This window comes from Rissa tridactyla, chromosome 14, assembly GCF_028500815.1.
Source record: "Rissa tridactyla isolate bRisTri1 chromosome 14, bRisTri1.patW.cur.20221130, whole genome shotgun sequence".
In the NCBI taxonomy this organism is placed as follows: domain Eukaryota; kingdom Metazoa; phylum Chordata; class Aves; order Charadriiformes; family Laridae; genus Rissa; species Rissa tridactyla.
Window position 1 is genome coordinate 4,001,111 of NC_071479.1, and position 18,885 is coordinate 4,019,995.

General features: G+C 44.1%; 1 protein-coding gene across 4 annotated transcripts in view; it reads left to right on the forward strand.

The window, feature by feature from the left end:
• Positions 1-18,885, forward strand: part of DAB2IP (DAB2 interacting protein) — a 162,956-nt gene that overhangs the window by 13,177 nt on the left and 130,894 nt on the right. For all 4 annotated transcript variants that reach the window (XM_054220320.1, XM_054220322.1, XM_054220321.1 and 1 more), the window contains exon 2: positions 7,748-7,851. In XM_054220320.1, the coding sequence (XP_054076295.1) occupies positions 7,748-7,851 (104 nt within the window). The remainder of the gene's footprint in view (positions 1-7,747; positions 7,852-18,885) is intronic.

An 18,885-nucleotide genomic window follows, 5' to 3' on the forward strand; every position in this document is an offset into this window, starting at 1 on the left:
GAGAAAAGGGCCAGAAAGTCCCGGTTCTGCTTGCGTGCATCAAAAAGCACCTGCTGCTGGGGAAAGAGTTCTCTTACTGGGTAATATTAGAGAAAATAGAGGCATAGATAGGTATCAAGTACACAGTAAAACAGCATAGCTTTTTCTGGTACTAGATTCAAGAGCTATTAATGGCACTTGCTCAGGAGCAGTATGAGGAATATTAAATACTACACAGTACGCGGTACCCGGGAGCCTGACACAGAGATGATATGAGATCCATTAAAGTGCACAGTGTGCTATGGCAAAGGTCAGCGTCACTTCAAATCATTATTTAACAAAGAAAAAGCTCTTCTTCCAGAAGGTCTTAGTTCCGCTTCGAGAGAAGATGGTCATAATTTTTAGCTGATGGGAAAGAGCGCGGTCTGATGTTTTCTGTGAGTTGAATTGTTTTCTCTTTTCCAGCCAGTTCCAGTAGGGCTCTTCAGTTCACACGACTGTCCCAGCCACCCTTCTCGTGGCTGCAGAGGATTGTGTGGCTCCGAGTGGTCCTTCAGGTGCTTTCAGGCAGGGACACGGTTGAGTCAGAGACGGCATTTCCCCTGCTAAGCCGAATAGAGAGGTTTTGTAACACTTAAGTCATGTGTGAGGGAAACAAAGGTACTGGTAAGACGCTGGATCTGTTTGGTGTGACCACTGTGGATGGCAGTAGCTAATGGCTACTACACAACCAGCCCCTAATTGTTTAATACTAAGTATTTTGTGCCAGAGTGTAGGACAAAAAGCAAGTTATGATCCCAGTTTATTTTATGTTTTGTATGTAAATGGTTAGATAAGTGAGAATTTTTTTTACAAGCTATAGTTCTGTACACAGTATCCTTAATTGTCTGAAAAGGTAGTGAGAGCATGCGAAAATGTGAAACTATTTCTGCTTAGAGCATTACATCGGCGAGGAGTAAACCCCTGATTCTGATGTAGAAGAGTTGTGGGTGCAGCCGGTGGGGTTGCTGTGCTTTATATTAGTGTATGTAAGCCAGAGGTTCTAAGATGCAAAAAGAAATCATTTTATTCTAACACAAAAAGTGGCGGTGATGCAAACTTTCATTAGCCTGAGGAATACCCACTCTGAGTGTTCATTAGCTTTGCTTTTAGAGGAGTCTGATTTTTCAGAGGGCAGCATTACCTGCCCTAAACTTTTGCTTCACGACCGTTTTTATTCAAAACTCAATTTTATTGCCTAATAAAGGTTTGACTTTTCATTAATTTTGCATGGCAAAACGGTTATAATATTGCTGTAAGGGATCAACTGGAATTCACTGAGGCATCAGCAGGGCATTGGGCGACATGTTCCAATAAATAGTTCTCCAGGTAATGGAAGGACGAGGCTGGCCTTGCAGCTGTCTTCCTAGTGCGGCTGTTGGGAGCAGCAAGGAGAACTGGTGAGGGCATTCATAACCTGCCGCTGCCTCTTACCTGACCTTTGTCCACTGGGAATCAGACGTTTTTGCATCCCTGCTTCCCAAAGTTATTCATGCCTCGTGAAGGGGAGAGTTGGCTCACCCCAGTATTTATTATTTTCTATCGTTGTTTATTCCTGGGGTAATATTCCACTTTTAAAAAGTGCCGCTATATTAACAGCAGCTTCTAAATATCCTGTTGGATTCAGATTAAAGATCCATCTTTCCTCCTGGACTCATGTGGCCACCCAAAGCTGTCTGAAATGTAGATTTTTCTGCAGCCTCTCTTGAGTATTTGCAACACACAGGCACTACAACTGTCTGTTCTCCAGGGACTGCTTGAAGTCATAAATGCTACTGTGAGCCACGTTAAATAAATCACTTCAGTTATCATGTGCCTCCTCCTCTCCTCTGTTGGGTTTGTAGTAAGGAGTTATTAGATAATGTAGAAATTAGAGGAATAACACCTAAATTCATTAAGCAATAAAATTAATTCACAGAGTGTAATTGCTTGAGCAGGGGACCGGTAATTCCTGTTCCCTCTGGTTTCACAGAAACTCCGCCCCGGTGAGCTCTCGGGCACCCGGAGATGTCAGGCACTAACCGTGGGGCAGGACAGGGAGGAGCGCACCTGCATTGGCGCAGCGTTGACTAAAGTCGGAGCCAGCCCGGCCTCTCCCAGGGCGGCTGGCGGAGCTTTTCCACCAGCTCCTGGTTCCGATCAACTCTTAGTTTTCTGCATTACATCCAGACGATCTGGTGAAGTTTTATTGTCCTCTAAAGTCTCCTTTCCTTCAAGCACGTCCTGCGGTGCGGCACAGGAACCTGGCCTCCTGCCGCGGCTCCCCAGCGCTGCTGGCTTGTCTGGCATTCCAGTCATACTTCTCTTTCTTGCTGCCTCTGATGAAGTCATCATCTCTACTTCTTCTCTTATTCCTGGCTTGTTCGGAGTGCCATGGCATGTGCGTTGCTGACAAGCCCGGCTTCCTTTTGGTGAGTTGAGGGAGACGTTTTCTCATTGCTAACTTCTCTGACGCTCGCTCAGATTTGTACCTCCCTTTCTTGTTTGGAGTTGGAACAGTTTCATATCAGAAAATCAACTTGCTGGGAAGTGCCTGCTCGTTAGTTATTCCTTCCAGCCGTTCTCTCTGCCTTTGTTCGTACTGTCTCTTCCCCGGCTGATGCCTGGAATTGCGTGTGAGAGGAGAGCAGGAGAGGGGGAGAGCGTGAGAGAGATGAACAAACAGGAGTTAATGTATTTCATTCCCACTAATGAGAGCATACTCCTGATGATCTCTTGGACTAGCTGTGATTCACAAGAGCAGGTAATGCAAATGTAAAAACATCTCACTTGCTAAGAGAAAAACAAACAGAACTAGTATTTGTTTGTGTGTTTGTCGCACATAATGACCTGCTCTGGAGCGGTGTCTGGGAAGGTGTGACGGAGGCGGCAGTGATGCTGAGTGGGTTAAAGAAGAGCTGGGGTGCGGGAGCTCCTCGCAGCCGTTCTGCTGCCGGTGTCCTGGAAGCCTTGTGGGGGATCGCGACGCTGCTCTCTTAAGTGTTCCGCCGCACGAGGAACAGGCATGGAAAAGTGTAGTCAGGATTAATTATTCTGTCAACTCAAATGCCTTGAATTAGTTAACAAATCAAATGTGTTTATTGTTTTACAGAAACAGTTTCGGAAATATTCATAAGCCCTAGGTCCTCGATGAATGCGCAGTGTTTACCATGCTGTGATAGCGTCCTGCTGGCGCTGAACTCAGTGGGATGCTTTCAACCCTGGCAGCTTGAAAAACCCACCTGGTGCCAGACACACCAAGCAGCGTTTTGGACCCAGCTATGTGTGATAACCTGGGAGAGGCTTCAGGGCTTTGATAATTCAAGGAAGTTTCTCTTTGAAGATCTTATCCTGCACTGGGGAAAACCCAAAACATTGCAGCTTTCTATAAATATTTAGAAAAGCAGGAAGCCCATTTGTTTGTTTCTTCTTGCTTCTGAGATTGCATAAGGTGGATGAGCCCCGGCCCCGCGTCGCTCTGTGGCAGACACTGAAGAGATTTAGTACGTGTTCATGAAAAAGAATTGGGAGGGCCCACAGGAGCACGGTTGTACAACAGGCAGGGTGGAAGTAAAACAGCGTGTGTGTAGAAATGACTAGTTGCCATTGGGCAAGCTTTGAAAAGTGCAGGAAAAATGCCACCAACGGTGAGGAGAAAAATAGATGAGGAATTTCTATCGTAATGCTCACAGTCCTCCTCAGAGTGACTTATGAACCTTTTCCAGTCTAATTCGGGGATTTTTAAGAGCTTCTAAAGGGAGAGGGAATATACTTAGGTGGGCCTGCCTGATTCAGCTGTCCAACAGTAATTTGACAACGTCTTACTGCTCACCTGTACCTATCCCAGCCTTTATCAGGGTATTGCACTGGGGGCTGCTGGGAATGGCGGGGAGTCAGAAACCATCCCCTGCTGTGGGCACACGTTTCTGCGCGCTGGCGTCTCTGCTGCTAGGCCATGTGGCTTTCCTCGCTGTACCCAAGGAATCCCTTTTCAGATCCAGTATCCCTGCACTATAATCCTCATTTAATAGACTGTTGCTTCAGTGATTTTCAGGCCTCTGTGTCATAAAAGAAAGATTTGGAGGTTTTAAGTTCATAACAAGTTCAGGACTTCGGGAGAGCAAATAGTGTCCTGAAATACTGTGCGTTTAAGTCCTCAGATCAAATCTGATCTAGAGCAAATAAATGGACAAATGAAGGTATAATCCTGGAATTTCTATGAGCTGAGAGACAGTATTTAGCTAACAGAGAAATTCACTGTCTAGTGAGGATGTTATCTGATAATACTAAGTGCTTCTGGAAATGTCATTCCGTGGTTAGCTGCCTGCGGTAATGCTGTTCCTCGCTCTGGAATCCTCTATCTTGGGATACAAAATGGATGGCAGACATTCATTAATGAAACCTTGGAGTGCTCCCACAGGATTGTCAAGGGTTTTATCAATTGTGAATCTGATGAAAAGCATTAAAATGTCCCAGGGTCAGCCTGGGAGGCTGTAACAGAGGTCAGTGCGCGACTCTGCTATTGAGGGGTGTAACAGAAGTGCCAGGGCAGTCTGTCCAGCCAGGAGGGGAGTGGAGGTCCAGGGGAGGAGGAAGGCATGCCAAGAGGTTGTGAAGAAACGGCTGAAGTCAGATACCGAATGTGATCTCTTGTAGCTTGCTTGTCTTATGTGCAAGTGGGCAAATTTGTCAGAAATCACAGAAAATAAGGCTGGAAGGGATTTCAGGAGGTCCTCTGGTATCCGCCTGCCCCAGGGGAGGGGGGGAAGGAAGCTCCTTGTACCCGAATCTCACCTGATGGGGAGAGCTCTGCGGCAGAAAGGTTTAAGATGGGCTTGAACATCTGTCAGTTCCAACCTGTAACTCTTCCTGTCAAGAGAAGACTTTTTTCCAATGCCTAACTTAAATGTTTTCTGCTGTCAATTAAGACATTTCTTTTTCAGCCTCTAGTGGCTACGGAGAGAGTTTTTATTATTGCCTTACAGTGACCTTTCGCGTGGTGGCTGGCTGCCACGAGGCTGCTGTGGGCATGCTGAGCAGACATGGCTAAGGCCAGTAACCTGGCCTGGGACTTTTCCCCTCACCCTGGAGAAGTAAAAAAGGCAGTGCATACCTTTAGGTGTTCATGCTGTTCGCTATGTAAAACTGTTCTACATTTCTGGTAGTTAGGAGTTACTAATTTACCTGTAAGCTATTTTTACTTCCCTTTAAAACAAACAGCTCCCCCCGCCTCGCCCCAAACACCCACACCCAACCCTCCTCCTGCTTATTTCTGGTTTCTTACAAAGAGTTCTGTAACGTGTTTCTCCTGCAAAGTCTCCCTTCTCCAGTGATACTCACAGTGCTTAACTTAAGCTGAAATGGAGATTTGACTCCAAACACTTTATGAACCATTAGCTTAAAAATAATAGGAGGCTTTAGGTCTTAACCCATCTCTGTATTTTGGTCTGGGTCAAACCGATGTGTTTGCTGGCTCAGCCTTGAGTATATTTTGATGATGAAGTAAGAATTTAAGAGTGCAGTTTGTGACTTCAGTGCAATCAGACCCAGATACTAATCAGCCCTGGGTCATAACGCGCTCTGCCTTTCTCTGAAGAGGTCTGGCCTGTGTGGTTGAAAGGGGAAGCAGATGGACAGATTACCAAAAGTGAGACAATCGCGCACTTTGGTCTGACAAACCACTGTGGTGCAAGTCGATAGTGCTGTAACACCGCAAGTGTGGAACAGCAAGTACTTTCCCTCTGTGCTGAAGGCGAGAGGTGTGTTGTGCCGGGGAGCACAGCCCCGTGCCTGTGCTGCAGCCTCCGGGAAAGTCATTGCTCCCAGCTGCTTGTCACACGATCCCGTCGTTCCTGTTTTCCAGCCGTGTATATGAGAAATGCTTTAAACAACATTTATTTTTTCTGGTCATTGAGAAAATGCAAAGCAGCTTCTTCAGTTGTCTTGTCATCTTGAACTCACTTTCAAAACGCTGTAATCAAGTAGTTTCTTTATGACAGTTCAAAAAAAAAAAGCCAGCCGCTGTTCAAAGGAACGGGGTGGGAGCCTTAATGTGGAAGGAGATGGCACCAAAGGTTTTGATTGCTTCCTGGAGATTCAAAGTGTGGCATTCTGCAAAGAAAGTGCCCAAGACATTAGACGGGTTGTCTGGAAGTTGTGAAAGCAATGACCTGGCTGACTCTGGCTGTCTGGCTCTCATATGGGTTCCATGGCCGCTGGGGAGGAATTGTGGGTGGGATTTGCAACCAAAGAAGATGTTGCTGAACAGCCACTTCACCCAGTCCTTGGGCGGAATCTCACAACCTGTCCTTTCAGAATACTTTAAGATACATTTCAGGAATTGTTGAGTGGAATTGCAGGTATTAGTTATTTCTTACTGGGAAGTAAGAAGTTATTTCTTATTGGGAAGGGGAGGACCTTGCCAAGGGGACAGCCCTCCTTGCCGAGACCTGATGGCAGCAAATTGCTGCTTGCAGAGGCTGAGAGTTGGCAAACAAAGCACCTCTAAGTTACACTAGTTACGAGAACATCATTGTCTGAGACATTCGGAAGTATAGGTTGTTCCATCTTTAGATTTCTTTGCATATTAATTTGTAGAAGCCTTGCTCTAGCAGTCTACCATCTAATTTCCTTTTGCAGCAGCATTCTTCTTCAGGCTACCTCTCCCAACCAAGAATCCTAGCAGTGATGTAATATTCATTGGCATGCCTATGGCCTGGGAAATCGTGTATTAGGAGTTCCCCCAATGTTTATTTCAGCTCCGTTTTAAAATTTATTTTTATGCTCATAATTTTTAAAACGAGGAGAACAACTGCGTGAAAAATATGCTTTTCAGTGTCATTATGAAATCATGATTTGCTGTTGTCTTTGCTTGGATTCCATATCTTTTAGTAAACAACTCTGTGTTACCTATCGAGACGCTGTCTTTCAAAAGTTATAGGGATTTTCTAGACTTCCTGATCAACAGGATGGAGATGACATCACCTTTCGTGTGACGGAAATGCTTGGCTAATAAGGACTCTCAAATGGTTTGCGAAGGGAAGCTCATTGTAAGGTCTGAGCACCACTGAATGGCAGCTTGGAAATAGATCTATTTTTATGAGCTCCGTGGTGCTTTCAAAGAGGGTTTGTGAACCAACAAAACACCACCTCATAATGCTGTTGCTGACCTTACCTAATATCTTTCTGAATCTTCTCAGTGTTAGGCATATTTGTTAATTTAGCCTTGTCAGCCCCCTCCCTTCCTCACCGGCAGGGAAGGAGGTAAGTATTCCTATCCACATTTTATATTTTAGCAAATGCAGGATTTAATATTGTTTTCCTAGTTACAAAGCAAATTGCTAGAGGAATTAGAGAGGGAACTTAAGCATCCTGTGCCTGTGACCCCATTAGCAGTTTCCCTTAGGAGCATCAAGTCCACAAGTGCACGGATCTGTACTTTGCATATAATTCTCACTCAGCTCAATACATTCTGTTTACCCATCTGCAGACTGGAAATAATGATCATGCCAACCTGTCAGGCATTATCTGAAGCTTACAGTTGTATAAAAAATGCTAATTGTTGAAGGTGAAAGTCTTGCAGATAGAAGCTTGTTCTAGATGGCTGTGGGAAATGCGAGCCGATATGGTGGCTCATTCGCCAGGACATCTCAAAGGAAGAAGCCCCGTTGTGTGTGGCCTGCTGGTGTTCCTGGGCCGTTCCTGTGCTGGTGTGTTTGTAATTGTCCTTTGTTTTCTGTACTGTCCACAGAGTCCCCCCCGGAGAGGTGTGGGCAGCGGCGCAGCATGCCCAGCGGGGTCGCTGAGAAGAACCCCACCATGGAGCCTGCTGCCACGACGCCCTTCCGGGTCACGGTGAGTGTCTGCCCCATCTCAATGATCCTTATGGCAGCTTAATGATTATTCCGGGGTTTTGCCAGAAGGCAGAGGAACTTATTCATCCTGAGAGAAGAGGTGGTGTATGTGAAACTACTTGATTGCTTATTTTTAAGTAAATGTGTTGTTGTTAGATACTGTTAGCAATGAGCAACTGTAAAATATTTCTTGGTAAAGCAGCAAGATTTGAATTTGAACCTGGAGCAGGTTTGGGTAAGTTGTTTCCCTCAAGAGACTTTCCTGGTGAGGTTTCCTTTGTGACTCTTAGGCCAGTGCACTATGTTCATAGATGGATTTATTGGGCTGCAACTGTGCAGTACATCCTTGTACTCCTACAGAGGAGAAAATCTCCTGTAGAAAAACCTGTCATTAACTAACAGAAAAAACTGCCAAGTGGGTGATTCCCAAGAGGCTGGTACCCTCTCCCAGCAGGAGCCTAGAGGAGCCGTTCATTGTTTTCCACTCCTTCAATCCTTTTGCTTCGAAATGCTCTACTAATATCGCTGTTGTTTCGTGATAGTGGTATGTAATGAACAGGAAGTCGTTTGGGAGTGGAACAGAGCAGCACCACTAACATGAATAACAGGTCAAATGGGGTCTTTTTGCTCCGTGGGGAAGGACGCTACTGTGTCCATTTTACAGAAGGGAGCCAAAGACCCAAAGAAGTCAGAGCCGGTAGCTGACAGGGGGATTTGTCGGTGCTGAGCCGTAGCTCTGTGATGCTGCGGACGATAGAGTAGTTGCTGACAGTTTCGCTGCAGTATGAGGACGAGTGAGGAGTCTGAGCACAGGACTCCCTCTCCTCGCCCTCTCTGCCCTCCCACAAGATCGGGTGTTTGGGCTGGCTCATAGCGCTAGAGGATAGTCCCTGTCATGCCGTGGAGATCAGTTCTGGAGTGAGTTAAAAGTCTTTGTTTCTTCTTTAGTTAGAATGTGCACAGTGGTATTTATCACTGCCTCCCCACTGATACAAGTCATCTCTCTAACATCCTGCAGTTATTAGACAGACTTCTCAAGTGGATCACAGTCATTTTTACCACAAGAATTGTGTTATCTAACGAATAGTATCGAGTCCAAGTAATTATTTAAGTTACGAGTGCACTCAGCTGACAAATAGAAGCACAATGGAGGGATCAAAATAAATATTTTTTGGAAAGTGGGCAATAAACATGCAGCTGAGAGTTGCTATTTGGGTTTTTTTCCTAATGTGTCATCAGCCTGCACACGCCTATAGTTAACGCAATAGAGCCTTGGGAGGCTTTGGAATCAGCTGAAGTTACCAAGGTCTTTTGGATGGCAAAAATTACTATTACCTCCAGTAATAGTAAGAGAGAAATCTATTTAGAGATTTTAAAAAATAAGTACGAGCCTAAAGTATACACAGCTGGAGATGGATATACTCAGTATGAGCGATGGCCAAGGCACTCCGCTGGCTGTATTTTCAAGAGCTAAATGTCCGATACATGTGGATAATAAGTTTGCACACAGGTATTTTTATTCAGAGAAGAGGCAAATGGTCTCGGAGCTGTTTTTCTCGATGTATGTTTATAGGTTTTCTTTCCAGGCCACACCTACTTTACAGGCTCAGCTACTTCGTAACAAACCTGGATAGGCAGAACCAGAATTGCAAAGGAAAGACAATAGTGCAATCTAAAAAAAATCTGAGCACACCCAGTTCACATGAGAAGGTTTGCACTGATGAATGAATCATTAATAGCAGTTTGTCTAATAGTTTATTTTAGTTCTATAAATTGTAAGTTTGTGAACACATAACATTCTCCGTGGAGCTCTATTCTGTTGCCTTTATAAGCAAACAAAAGCCGAAAATATGAGAGCGTGTTTTTTGGTTCTGCCTTGTTTGCTAAACGGAATGGGAAGAAGTGATGAAAACAGTGAGTAGATGGCAGGAGATGAGTTCTGTTTTGAAGGAGTGTGTACGCTATGTGGCAAATACTGAAGGCAATGGAACAGAAAAACAATGGAGCAGGAGATGTCTTTAAGCATTTGCTGTAGGGACATGTCTGATTTTCTTTTTCTGGAGTTGACGAAAGTTGTTCTCCTAAGAGCTCCCTGTTCCAACAGGTCAAAACACAGAGGGATCATCTTTCGGTCTGATTCCCCTTGTGGTATCACCTTTTTGCTAAGCGAGGTGCATCTTGTTTCAATGCCAAGAGGGAAACTGATGTTTTTTCTCTAACGCCCTTGTTCCACAAGCCATGTGCCCTCTGTCTGAATTGATTATCAGTTACAAATGCTCCAAAACTCTGAGCATAGCAGGCGGAAGCACATAAAGCTAACTGAATAGGCATGCTTTTGCTTTGTGCCTTTCATTTATCACAATCTATCTATCTCAGTAAATGAGTATCTTTGAACCTTAAACAATGTACTACTTGTTGATGAAAAAGGCAAAGAATGATGGGAAAATCTGGATTCTTCACAAGACAGAGGATTTGGGAGTATTTTCCTTAGCGTACTTGTAGTCTGTGAAAATAAAATGCTATTTATTCCTTTTCCAATGGTATATATCCTGCTTTATGTTTTTAGAGCAATTATTCCTGTCTTTCGGCAGGTTAGCTCTTGTTAGTGAAACAGCCTATCTGGGATGCGGTTGCTTGCTTTGACTGGCTCTGTTACAATCCAGTGTGGATTAAACACGGGCAGTCATCCCATGGATAATACAGAGCATTTTTCTTCTCTGAGTTACAATCCACTATTATCTCATTTCTGTTCCTACTCAGCCCTCCGAATGTTATTGCCATTAATATGAATGGCTTCATTACATACATAGTTTTTATGGCTGCCCAGATTTCAGCAGATGTCTGACTTAAGAAATATATTCTCCCTCACCTTCCTTCATTAACTAGAGGAACATTAGCAGTCAGTCCACTCCAGCCACTGGGAATAGTAATTAGTGCTTTAGTTTAGTGGTAATGGGATTATTACTTTTGAGCCTGCTGCTGCAGGTTTTGATGTTGTAAGCTTTTCATATTTTACAGCTGATTGTTCTTCCCTGACATCTCCATCCTTCTGCCGTTGAGTCTCCAAGGCACTAGTAAGCTCAGGAGCCATTGGATCCAGCTTTTTTGACAGTGTTGCACTCCCAGTTGCTTGCTTTCATGTGAAATCCAAAGCAAACTAGGGTGGCAGTGCTCCCTTGCCGTGCAGAAGTGTGCCACGCAAGTTACAGTTAATTGGGCATTATGGTTTGTGTAGCAGCTTTGGAAAACAATGGCTTGTGAGGTTTTTTTTGAGTTATAAAATATAACCTTGAAAATCAAGCCTTACGATTTCTACGTGTTAATATGTGAACTAGCTGTTCTTATTCCTTCTATAAAAAGAAATTTTTAATAGAGCTTCTTAAGCATGAAAAATCCTTCCCTAGTCCTAGTTATATTATGTTGTAAAATGATTATTTTCTATGTAAACCCACCTCACTTACCTTCTGTGCTATCAGAGCTTTGTACGATCTGGTGTAGTCTAACGAATCTAAGTCTTTAATCCAAGTGACTGCTCGTCTGAGGCCCCTGATTCCGAATCTGCTCTGAGCACCAAGTTGAGTATTCGGTCTTCAGTCTATGTCTGACTGGAAATCCGTGAATGTGCTGCACATTGCCAGCTACACGGTGCTTCGTGGGCACTAGAAGAAACCTTTCTGACTGCTGCACCGGTGCCTAGGAGCAGTTATATTTGGTGCATGTCAGTATAAAACTTAAATATAAGCAGGGAAATTCTGGTCCTAATGAATTTATTATATCTGATACACTCACGGAAGAGCCTGACTATCCTCACACACATGTTTGCAGGTGACATCTTTAGTGTTAAATAGTCTTGTTGGAATGCTTCCTATTTGTCATGATTCTGCCCCTTGAATGAAAAGACCTAATTAACAAGTGCTTCAAGAAAAGTCAATATCTAAGGATAGAAAAAGAAAGACAGAAGGCTTGACACAGCATGAGATGTCAGTTAAAATGTTGCCTGCTTAGGTGGTGACCTAGAGTTGTTTCTGCTGAGAACGGGTAATTGGCAGCAGCTCATAACGCTCCGGAGCCGTAGACACCAACGCTACCGAGGGCAAACGCTGGACTCGTCCCCATGCCCAAGGGGGGATGAGTGACGCCTTGCTGTTAACTGACGTTCACCTGTTAGGAGAATACAGAAAGGGATTTTGCCTCTCTGCATTGAATCCAAATAGCTTAACGTGTGAGATGGGTTAAATCGGAAATTTGTGTTGTATATTGTCAAACACAGGGAACAGAAGATGGGAAATTCTGCTGGGTATTAAATCCTCCTGCTCTGCCCACCTTGAAGGGAAATTGTGAGCAAGGGTGGGATTGCTGAGACTTGCTGTGTGATGACTTCTCTCCCATCTCATTAAAGTACTGCCATCTATTGACTGCTTTAATTAGAGCCTGATTTATTTAGTCCTTTCTGCAAATATCCCAGGCCAAGCAGAAGTCCAAATTGCCAAAGCACTTGTGCAAAAGAGTTGGACTAAGTGACTGGATCCAGAAACTGGAATGATCTCTTGCTGTTAGGCACTGACTAACACCGACCTCCCTGACTGAGGGCAAGGAGCCTCCTTCCAAATACAGTGAATTAATATAACGTGTGTAGTCTGAATATTTCTAAACGGTTTGAAAATGGCTCTCTGCCTTTCTTACAGAGCTGTGTCTGGGGAAGCATCTCGGCACTCTCTTACCCCAAAATGCTAGATAAGGTTTGGGATTTTCTTCTCTCCAGACCTTTAATCCTCAATTCTACTATCAATCATTTGCTTTCCAGGATCTCAGAAAACACTTCTGTGTTTCTTCTGGTTGAAGCCACATTGGCTACAAAAAACCCCCAACAAAACAAAACCGAAGCACACTGGGGCTATAAGCTACGTGCTCAGGCTGTCCGTCCATGGAATTGTCTAAATTGCTTCGGAAGGGAAGCAGTTCTCAGAGAAGCTTCAGGGGCCAAACACAGTGGTATAAACCCGCTCTCGTTGTCAGTCATGAAGACGGGTATCATCTCCTTGGTTTCTCGTGTTCCTTCGTCGTCTGCTTGTTGCCTATTGCTCTGCTCTTCGAGTGCTGTGTCTCGGAGCAGGAGCTGTCCTTTGGGGTTCACTTGTCATTGCTCTGCCTTTCAGGCCCTTAAATAATGGAGCAGTTATAGTCGCAAAGAAATATGAAATCTTTTTAGGTTTTAGTTCTTCTTCTGCTTGTAATGTTACCTTGTTTCCCAGCAGTTTTTCTGCACGTTTGGGTCGGGTACACGGCCGAATTTACAGTGATACATTATAAGCTACTCTTATGGCATTCCTTCCTCTATCCTGGTTTTAATCATTGATAAATGAAGTATTAAATACTAATGGCATACCAGTAAATGGAAATTCCTGGAGAGATGAAAGCGAGTAACCCTTCTACCATTCCTCTTCACTGAACATAATCCTAAATAATGGGATCCTAGTTCAAGCTGCTGTGGACGAGATATTGAAGATTTTTTTCCCAAGTTTTTGCCTGTGCGTAATATACACTACTTTCTATTTCGATTTATTTTTTTTTTTCAAAGGCAGTCATGTAAATTATATGATAATAGTTTGACTTTGGAGAATTTATCTTTCTGTATTATGCGAAGAGCTGAATGGTGCTTCCCTCGGCATGATCACCCCTCTTTAATTGAAATGTAATTGTTTACTAAAGCATTCCAACTAGAAGGGAAAATTACTATCATTTTTGGTCTGTGGCTGCATACATTAGAGCACCCCTTTTACGGGGACTGAATTTAAGGAGAATAGGAACATTATCACAGATGATATATAAACAGAAAGCTATTATCATTAAACTGTCAACTGCAACTGAAATTGGATAACCAGCGATAGCAGCAGCAAGAAATATGTAAATTACTTTGAGAACGTATCTGTCAGTTCCCTCACTGTTTGTGGAACAGGACATGCTTGGAAGCTTTGGGTTTCTGAGCATTTTAGGGATTGGAAGAAAATCGAGGTCATCTTGAGCATTTGCAGTTATTTCTAGTCTCGCTGGTACCGTTTTGCAAAACTGAGGAGTGCTAACCTGGCTGTCAGATTCTTTTTTGCCAGGTCCAACGGCAGCGTGGAGGCCATGTGCTCTTAGAGCATCTTTTGTTGCTGGATTTCCAGGCTCCCCACCAAGTGGCTAGCTATTAGCACCTTCATTTTACAGGTGGGAAAACTGAAGTAGGGAAAAGTTAACTAACTTAAATGTGATCATGCAGCAAAGCCAAGAAATATGTCCTGTGCTGAATTGCTAATTCCCAGTTAAGCACTAACTAAGCTGCTCCTAAATTCTTCTCTGAAATCCTCCTTCGGTTTCAAGAGAATTAAATATTCTTCGTCGAACTTTATGCTGTCATGAGAAAATGAGTAAGTGGTTTTCTGGACTCCCAAGTCATCGTTCCCAGGCCAGACACGCCTGGCTTTCTTACTTTCTCTGCCAGCACCCCATGTTGTCGAGTTTTCAATTGCTTGTTATTAAAATTAGAGCCCTCTGTCTTATTTTTCTAAGTCAGCTGTTAACGTAAATGTTTTTGCTCTTCAATTTTTGTGCGTACTTTGTGAGACAAAGGATAAATTCTAGTTAAGCCATGGAAGATTTTGTTTCCATACTCAGTGTTACCTAGCACAGGAATTGGAAAATGAAACTGGTCATAAATATAATATGTTTAACTGTTTGAGTTTGAGCTTGCATATTGAAAATATTCTAAGTAAACTTGGAGCTTCCAGTTGGGGGAGTAGTGGAGGACGGTATGGCTAAAGATACTTGGGGTTGTCAGATTTCAGCACAGAGCTGCAGTTCAAACCACTGTGGATTTATTATGTGCATCAAGCAGGAGACAGGAATGACAGGATAAAAGACATGGTGCTATGACCTGCTTCCCTGAAAAGGACTCAGCAAGGCAGGGTATGGAATTTTTTTTTCCTTTTTGAACTGAATATGTTCCAGGGAGGTCTCTTTTTCAGAGCCGGCACCTGTCTAAAGGACAGTTTTACAGAAAGGAAGAGGCATAAGGGCTCATGAACAGCTTAATTCGCACGCTGAGGCCGCTCTTCGTTAAAAGTGTTAGTAATCCTGGTGTAGTTTGTGTGGGGTGGCGCACGGGTTGGGCCCGCTTTTCATCGCTATCAAACTGACCCGGCTCGACAGCAGAGCCCCCTGTGCCACGGGGTCGGCGCGGACGGCGGCACGGCTGGCCCTGCTGTGTGGCACTGAGGAGAGGATGGAAGATGACCTGGTATTGTCAGCATCTGTTAGATGTTTTGTATAAGAAGAATTAATGGAGCTTGGTCAGCTCCTCAAGGGTGAGGATCCACAGGGCGCGCAGTCAGACCTCCTTACTTAATCTGCAGTGATGGCAGCTTCCACCAAGAGGGAAATGGCAAAGAATCACTAAATTGCTGTGCCCCAACCACCACTGAAACATATTCAGGACTGGGGGAGAAACTCACGTTTTTCCTTCCTATGTTAGACCCAGGCAGTGGACAACAGGGGAGTTTATGTTTCTAGGGAAAATAAAGTCAAATATTGTGTAGTTCCCAGGTGAGAAAGAGGAAGAACATTTCGGCAAGTTGTCTGGCTCTGCAGTGGGGGTAAATTAGCACGATTCCGTTGATTTCATTTAGCTGTTCCAAATGTTTACACTTTCTCATCCTTTGAGGACAGCTGGACCCACTGCTCTGGGGTACGGGAGGTCCCTTGGCTTTCAGAGAAGTGGTGCTCAGGCTCCAAGGGAGGCCAATGGCAGAAAACCTTTAGAGCTGCAAGAGGAGATCACATCCTTGTGCCAGGAAAGAGACTGGAGACAGGGAAGGAGTGAGAGGGCGAAAGCAGCTCCAAGCTCTTCCTGCAGAGCCTGACAAGCTTTTGTAGCAGAAACCTCTGTTATTCTCATGATTTTTTGACTCTTCTCTTTAGATCCCTCCATTCCTCCACTCCTGCAGAAGCGGTGTTGTAGCCATACGAGAAACACCAACAGCTCCTGTATGTTTTCATGGAGAGAGCCCACGGGAGGCATATTTAAAATTTAGGCTGTAAGTAGGGCTAATAGGAAATGCTAATTCACATTTCATTCTTTTGATCAGTGTATATTGAATGATAATTACAGTGATAGTACTTGGCACTTCTGTAGCACCTTTCATCTGAGGCTGTTAAAGTGTTCTGCCAATCCGAATGAATTCAAGCTTGCAGTCACCGTGGGGTTGCAATTCATCATAATGCCTTAAAATAAATGGGGAAACTAAGGCATGGAATGATTATGTGCCTTTCCTCATCTTTCATGATCTGTATAAAAGAGTTGGGACTGCATAGTGATAGAATGACTCCATGATTCTGCTTGTCATCTTCTAAGGAACAAAACCAAATCAAGGCATCATTTAAAATGGTAAAAATAATTAAAACTGTCCAGATGACTGCCCTTTACTCTCTAACGCATGTTTGGCATTTTTTGTGGCATTTTCACAATTTAATATATGCTTAGGTGGTCAGTTGTATTTTTATCTGTTGCAATTGTTTGAATTCCCCCTACAGAGACAGACAAACAATCTCAAACTCCCACTGGATTTTTCAGATTTATATCAGTTCTTCAGAGTCTTCCATTTCCAAAGGATGGTTTGAACAGAAACTCTGTTTCAAAGAAACTGGCTACCTCTTGCTCAGTTCAAAACTACTATGAGAAAAAATTCAGTAGTATTTCAAACTCTGCCCTGGAAGCCCAAATGCGAATGCCCTCTACTAATTAATAGGCTGTAGGGAGGCAAATGAATGTGACTCCTTTCATTTCTGTGAAATGAATGAAAGGCAAAAAGTAAACAAACAAAAGCTTTTATTTGTTTAAACCTCTAGGCACTGAGAAAGTCTCCGATTGCTGGTAGCACAGAGAAAAGACAACCATTAAAATATACAACTTGACAGTGTCCCTTTAATTTGTTTCTGGGTCACAGACAAAGAATTGTAGCGCAGATATAAAAGGTAGGATAATAAACACATTCTGTTCTCCCACTTTCAATAGCACCGATAGCGTGCTTTCAGAAAACAAGTCAAATAGCGTAAGGTGTTATTTGAATCTCTTAGAGAGCTCCAGTAGAACATGAGTGTCCATTTAATCAGGACCTTCATCTCTGAACTTCTTCCATTTAGAAATCTGTATCGCTTTAGTTCATGGGTATTAGATATTAACTTAGATATTAAATTGATTGCAGTGGAATTAACAGAATTGCGTGTCATTGACCAAGTGAACACTGAATGGTTATCAATAAATTTCTTCCAAGTTTTAACTTAATTTCTGAGACAAATCTTTTCTCACTTAGACTAAACACTTCTCTTTAATGGCCATAAATACGCCATATTTTGAGATAGAATTTCTTGAACATTCATTGTGATAGATGGTTCACGTGTCATCTGCATACTTTGGGAAGAATTTAGGGTGCTGTGAGAGGAAATCACGTCAGAGATGCTCCATCCCCGTTGGGAGTGACCTTGTCTGTGGCGTTCACTCAAGTTCAAAGTCTCTGACTTTGAACTTTAACAGGCATGGAAGAGCTTACGGCCCTTTCTGTTGAGCAGGGCTGCCAAATTAGGGCATTTGGAAGTTGTTGTGGAGGTTTCTTCTTCCCATCCAAATCCCAAACTGGTGCTGCCTCATGTGAGAGTGTTTCTCCAGGTGGTGACACTGTTGTTCCAAACCAAGCGCAGCTACTTGAAGCAGCAGATCTGATGCGGATGGTCTCCTGATGATTACGTGGTCTCAGGATACTTGCAGCTGAATAACTTTTTATTACTCTGGGTCTGTCTGTAAACATACATGTTAAGATGACACTGATTTCTATATACTTTTTTCAAACTTTAGTTACCATGGAAACAAGATTCCCTTTCTCCTCCATACTGCCGCTTTTCCTCAGCGCTGCAGTCTGATAAGGAGTAGGCTGTATTTGTCCTCCCCACCCTCTTTTTTGCCTAGTGAACGGTGATAGTGGTGGCTGAGGCATCAGGAGTAATTGGAGAGAGCGATGGTACGCGCTGTAATGCCTCTCCCGAGGTATTCAGATATTCCCGGGCCTGGCGCTCTGCCAGCAACTTTCCTGTCTTTATCTTCCTCCATAATTACCGTGGATCATATCTTACCTGCAACATTCTTCAAAGCGCCAAGGAAATTAGCTCCAGAACTAATCATGTCTTTATTTCCTAAATCGCTCCCCGTGGTTACGTACGCTGTTCTGCAGAACGGGGTTACAGGGATCAGCCCAACCTGCCTCTGCCTGCCCTTGTCTCCTCCCTTCGTTCCTGCCCCTGGCAAGACCGTATCCACATAGTTGCCATGATGTGACAGCCTGGCCTGATTACAGCAAACGATCAAGTTCCCGTCCCTTCTTTGCAACTGGTGGGAGATGTGCCCATGTGTGTGTTCCAGGCGGTGACGTGCAGAGCCGTGTTGGCTCGGGTCACGTTCAGAGAGCACCTGGGCGTCCCGTGGGGCCGCCCCAGACTCTGCCTCCTTGCCATGACCCGGAGAGTCTCTGCTGGAGCTGCGCGGTGACCTCTGCAGCCGCTGTTCCACGGCGTGCAGGTAGTGTAAGGAAAGTGGAGCCCAGGTCTGTGCTCACCTGTTTCACGCAGACGTTGCAGGAGTGGGTGGGCTCTAGGATTAGGTTTTCTTTCTGTACTAATTTTGCTTAGCAGTTGATTATCTGCTTTAATGCTGAGGGCAGAGATGATCACGTCTTTAGTCACACCTGGGAAACAGGGATGTGGTATGGAACAAGATGGGATCTCAGCATGTCCAGGCAATGCTGCCCCATCCCTACATCCACGACCTTCTGAGCGCTGCACTCCCCCTTCACGGGGACAGAGTCAGAAAGGCCTCCGTATACCTGCCTTGGTGTTTTGTACCTGCCTGTCAAATCTAGATTTTTTTTAACGATGTACAAATAGTAATCCAAGTTTTGCTAACGTTAGGAGGATACCTTCGTAGGGAGCGAGGCACTCGGAGAGTTGC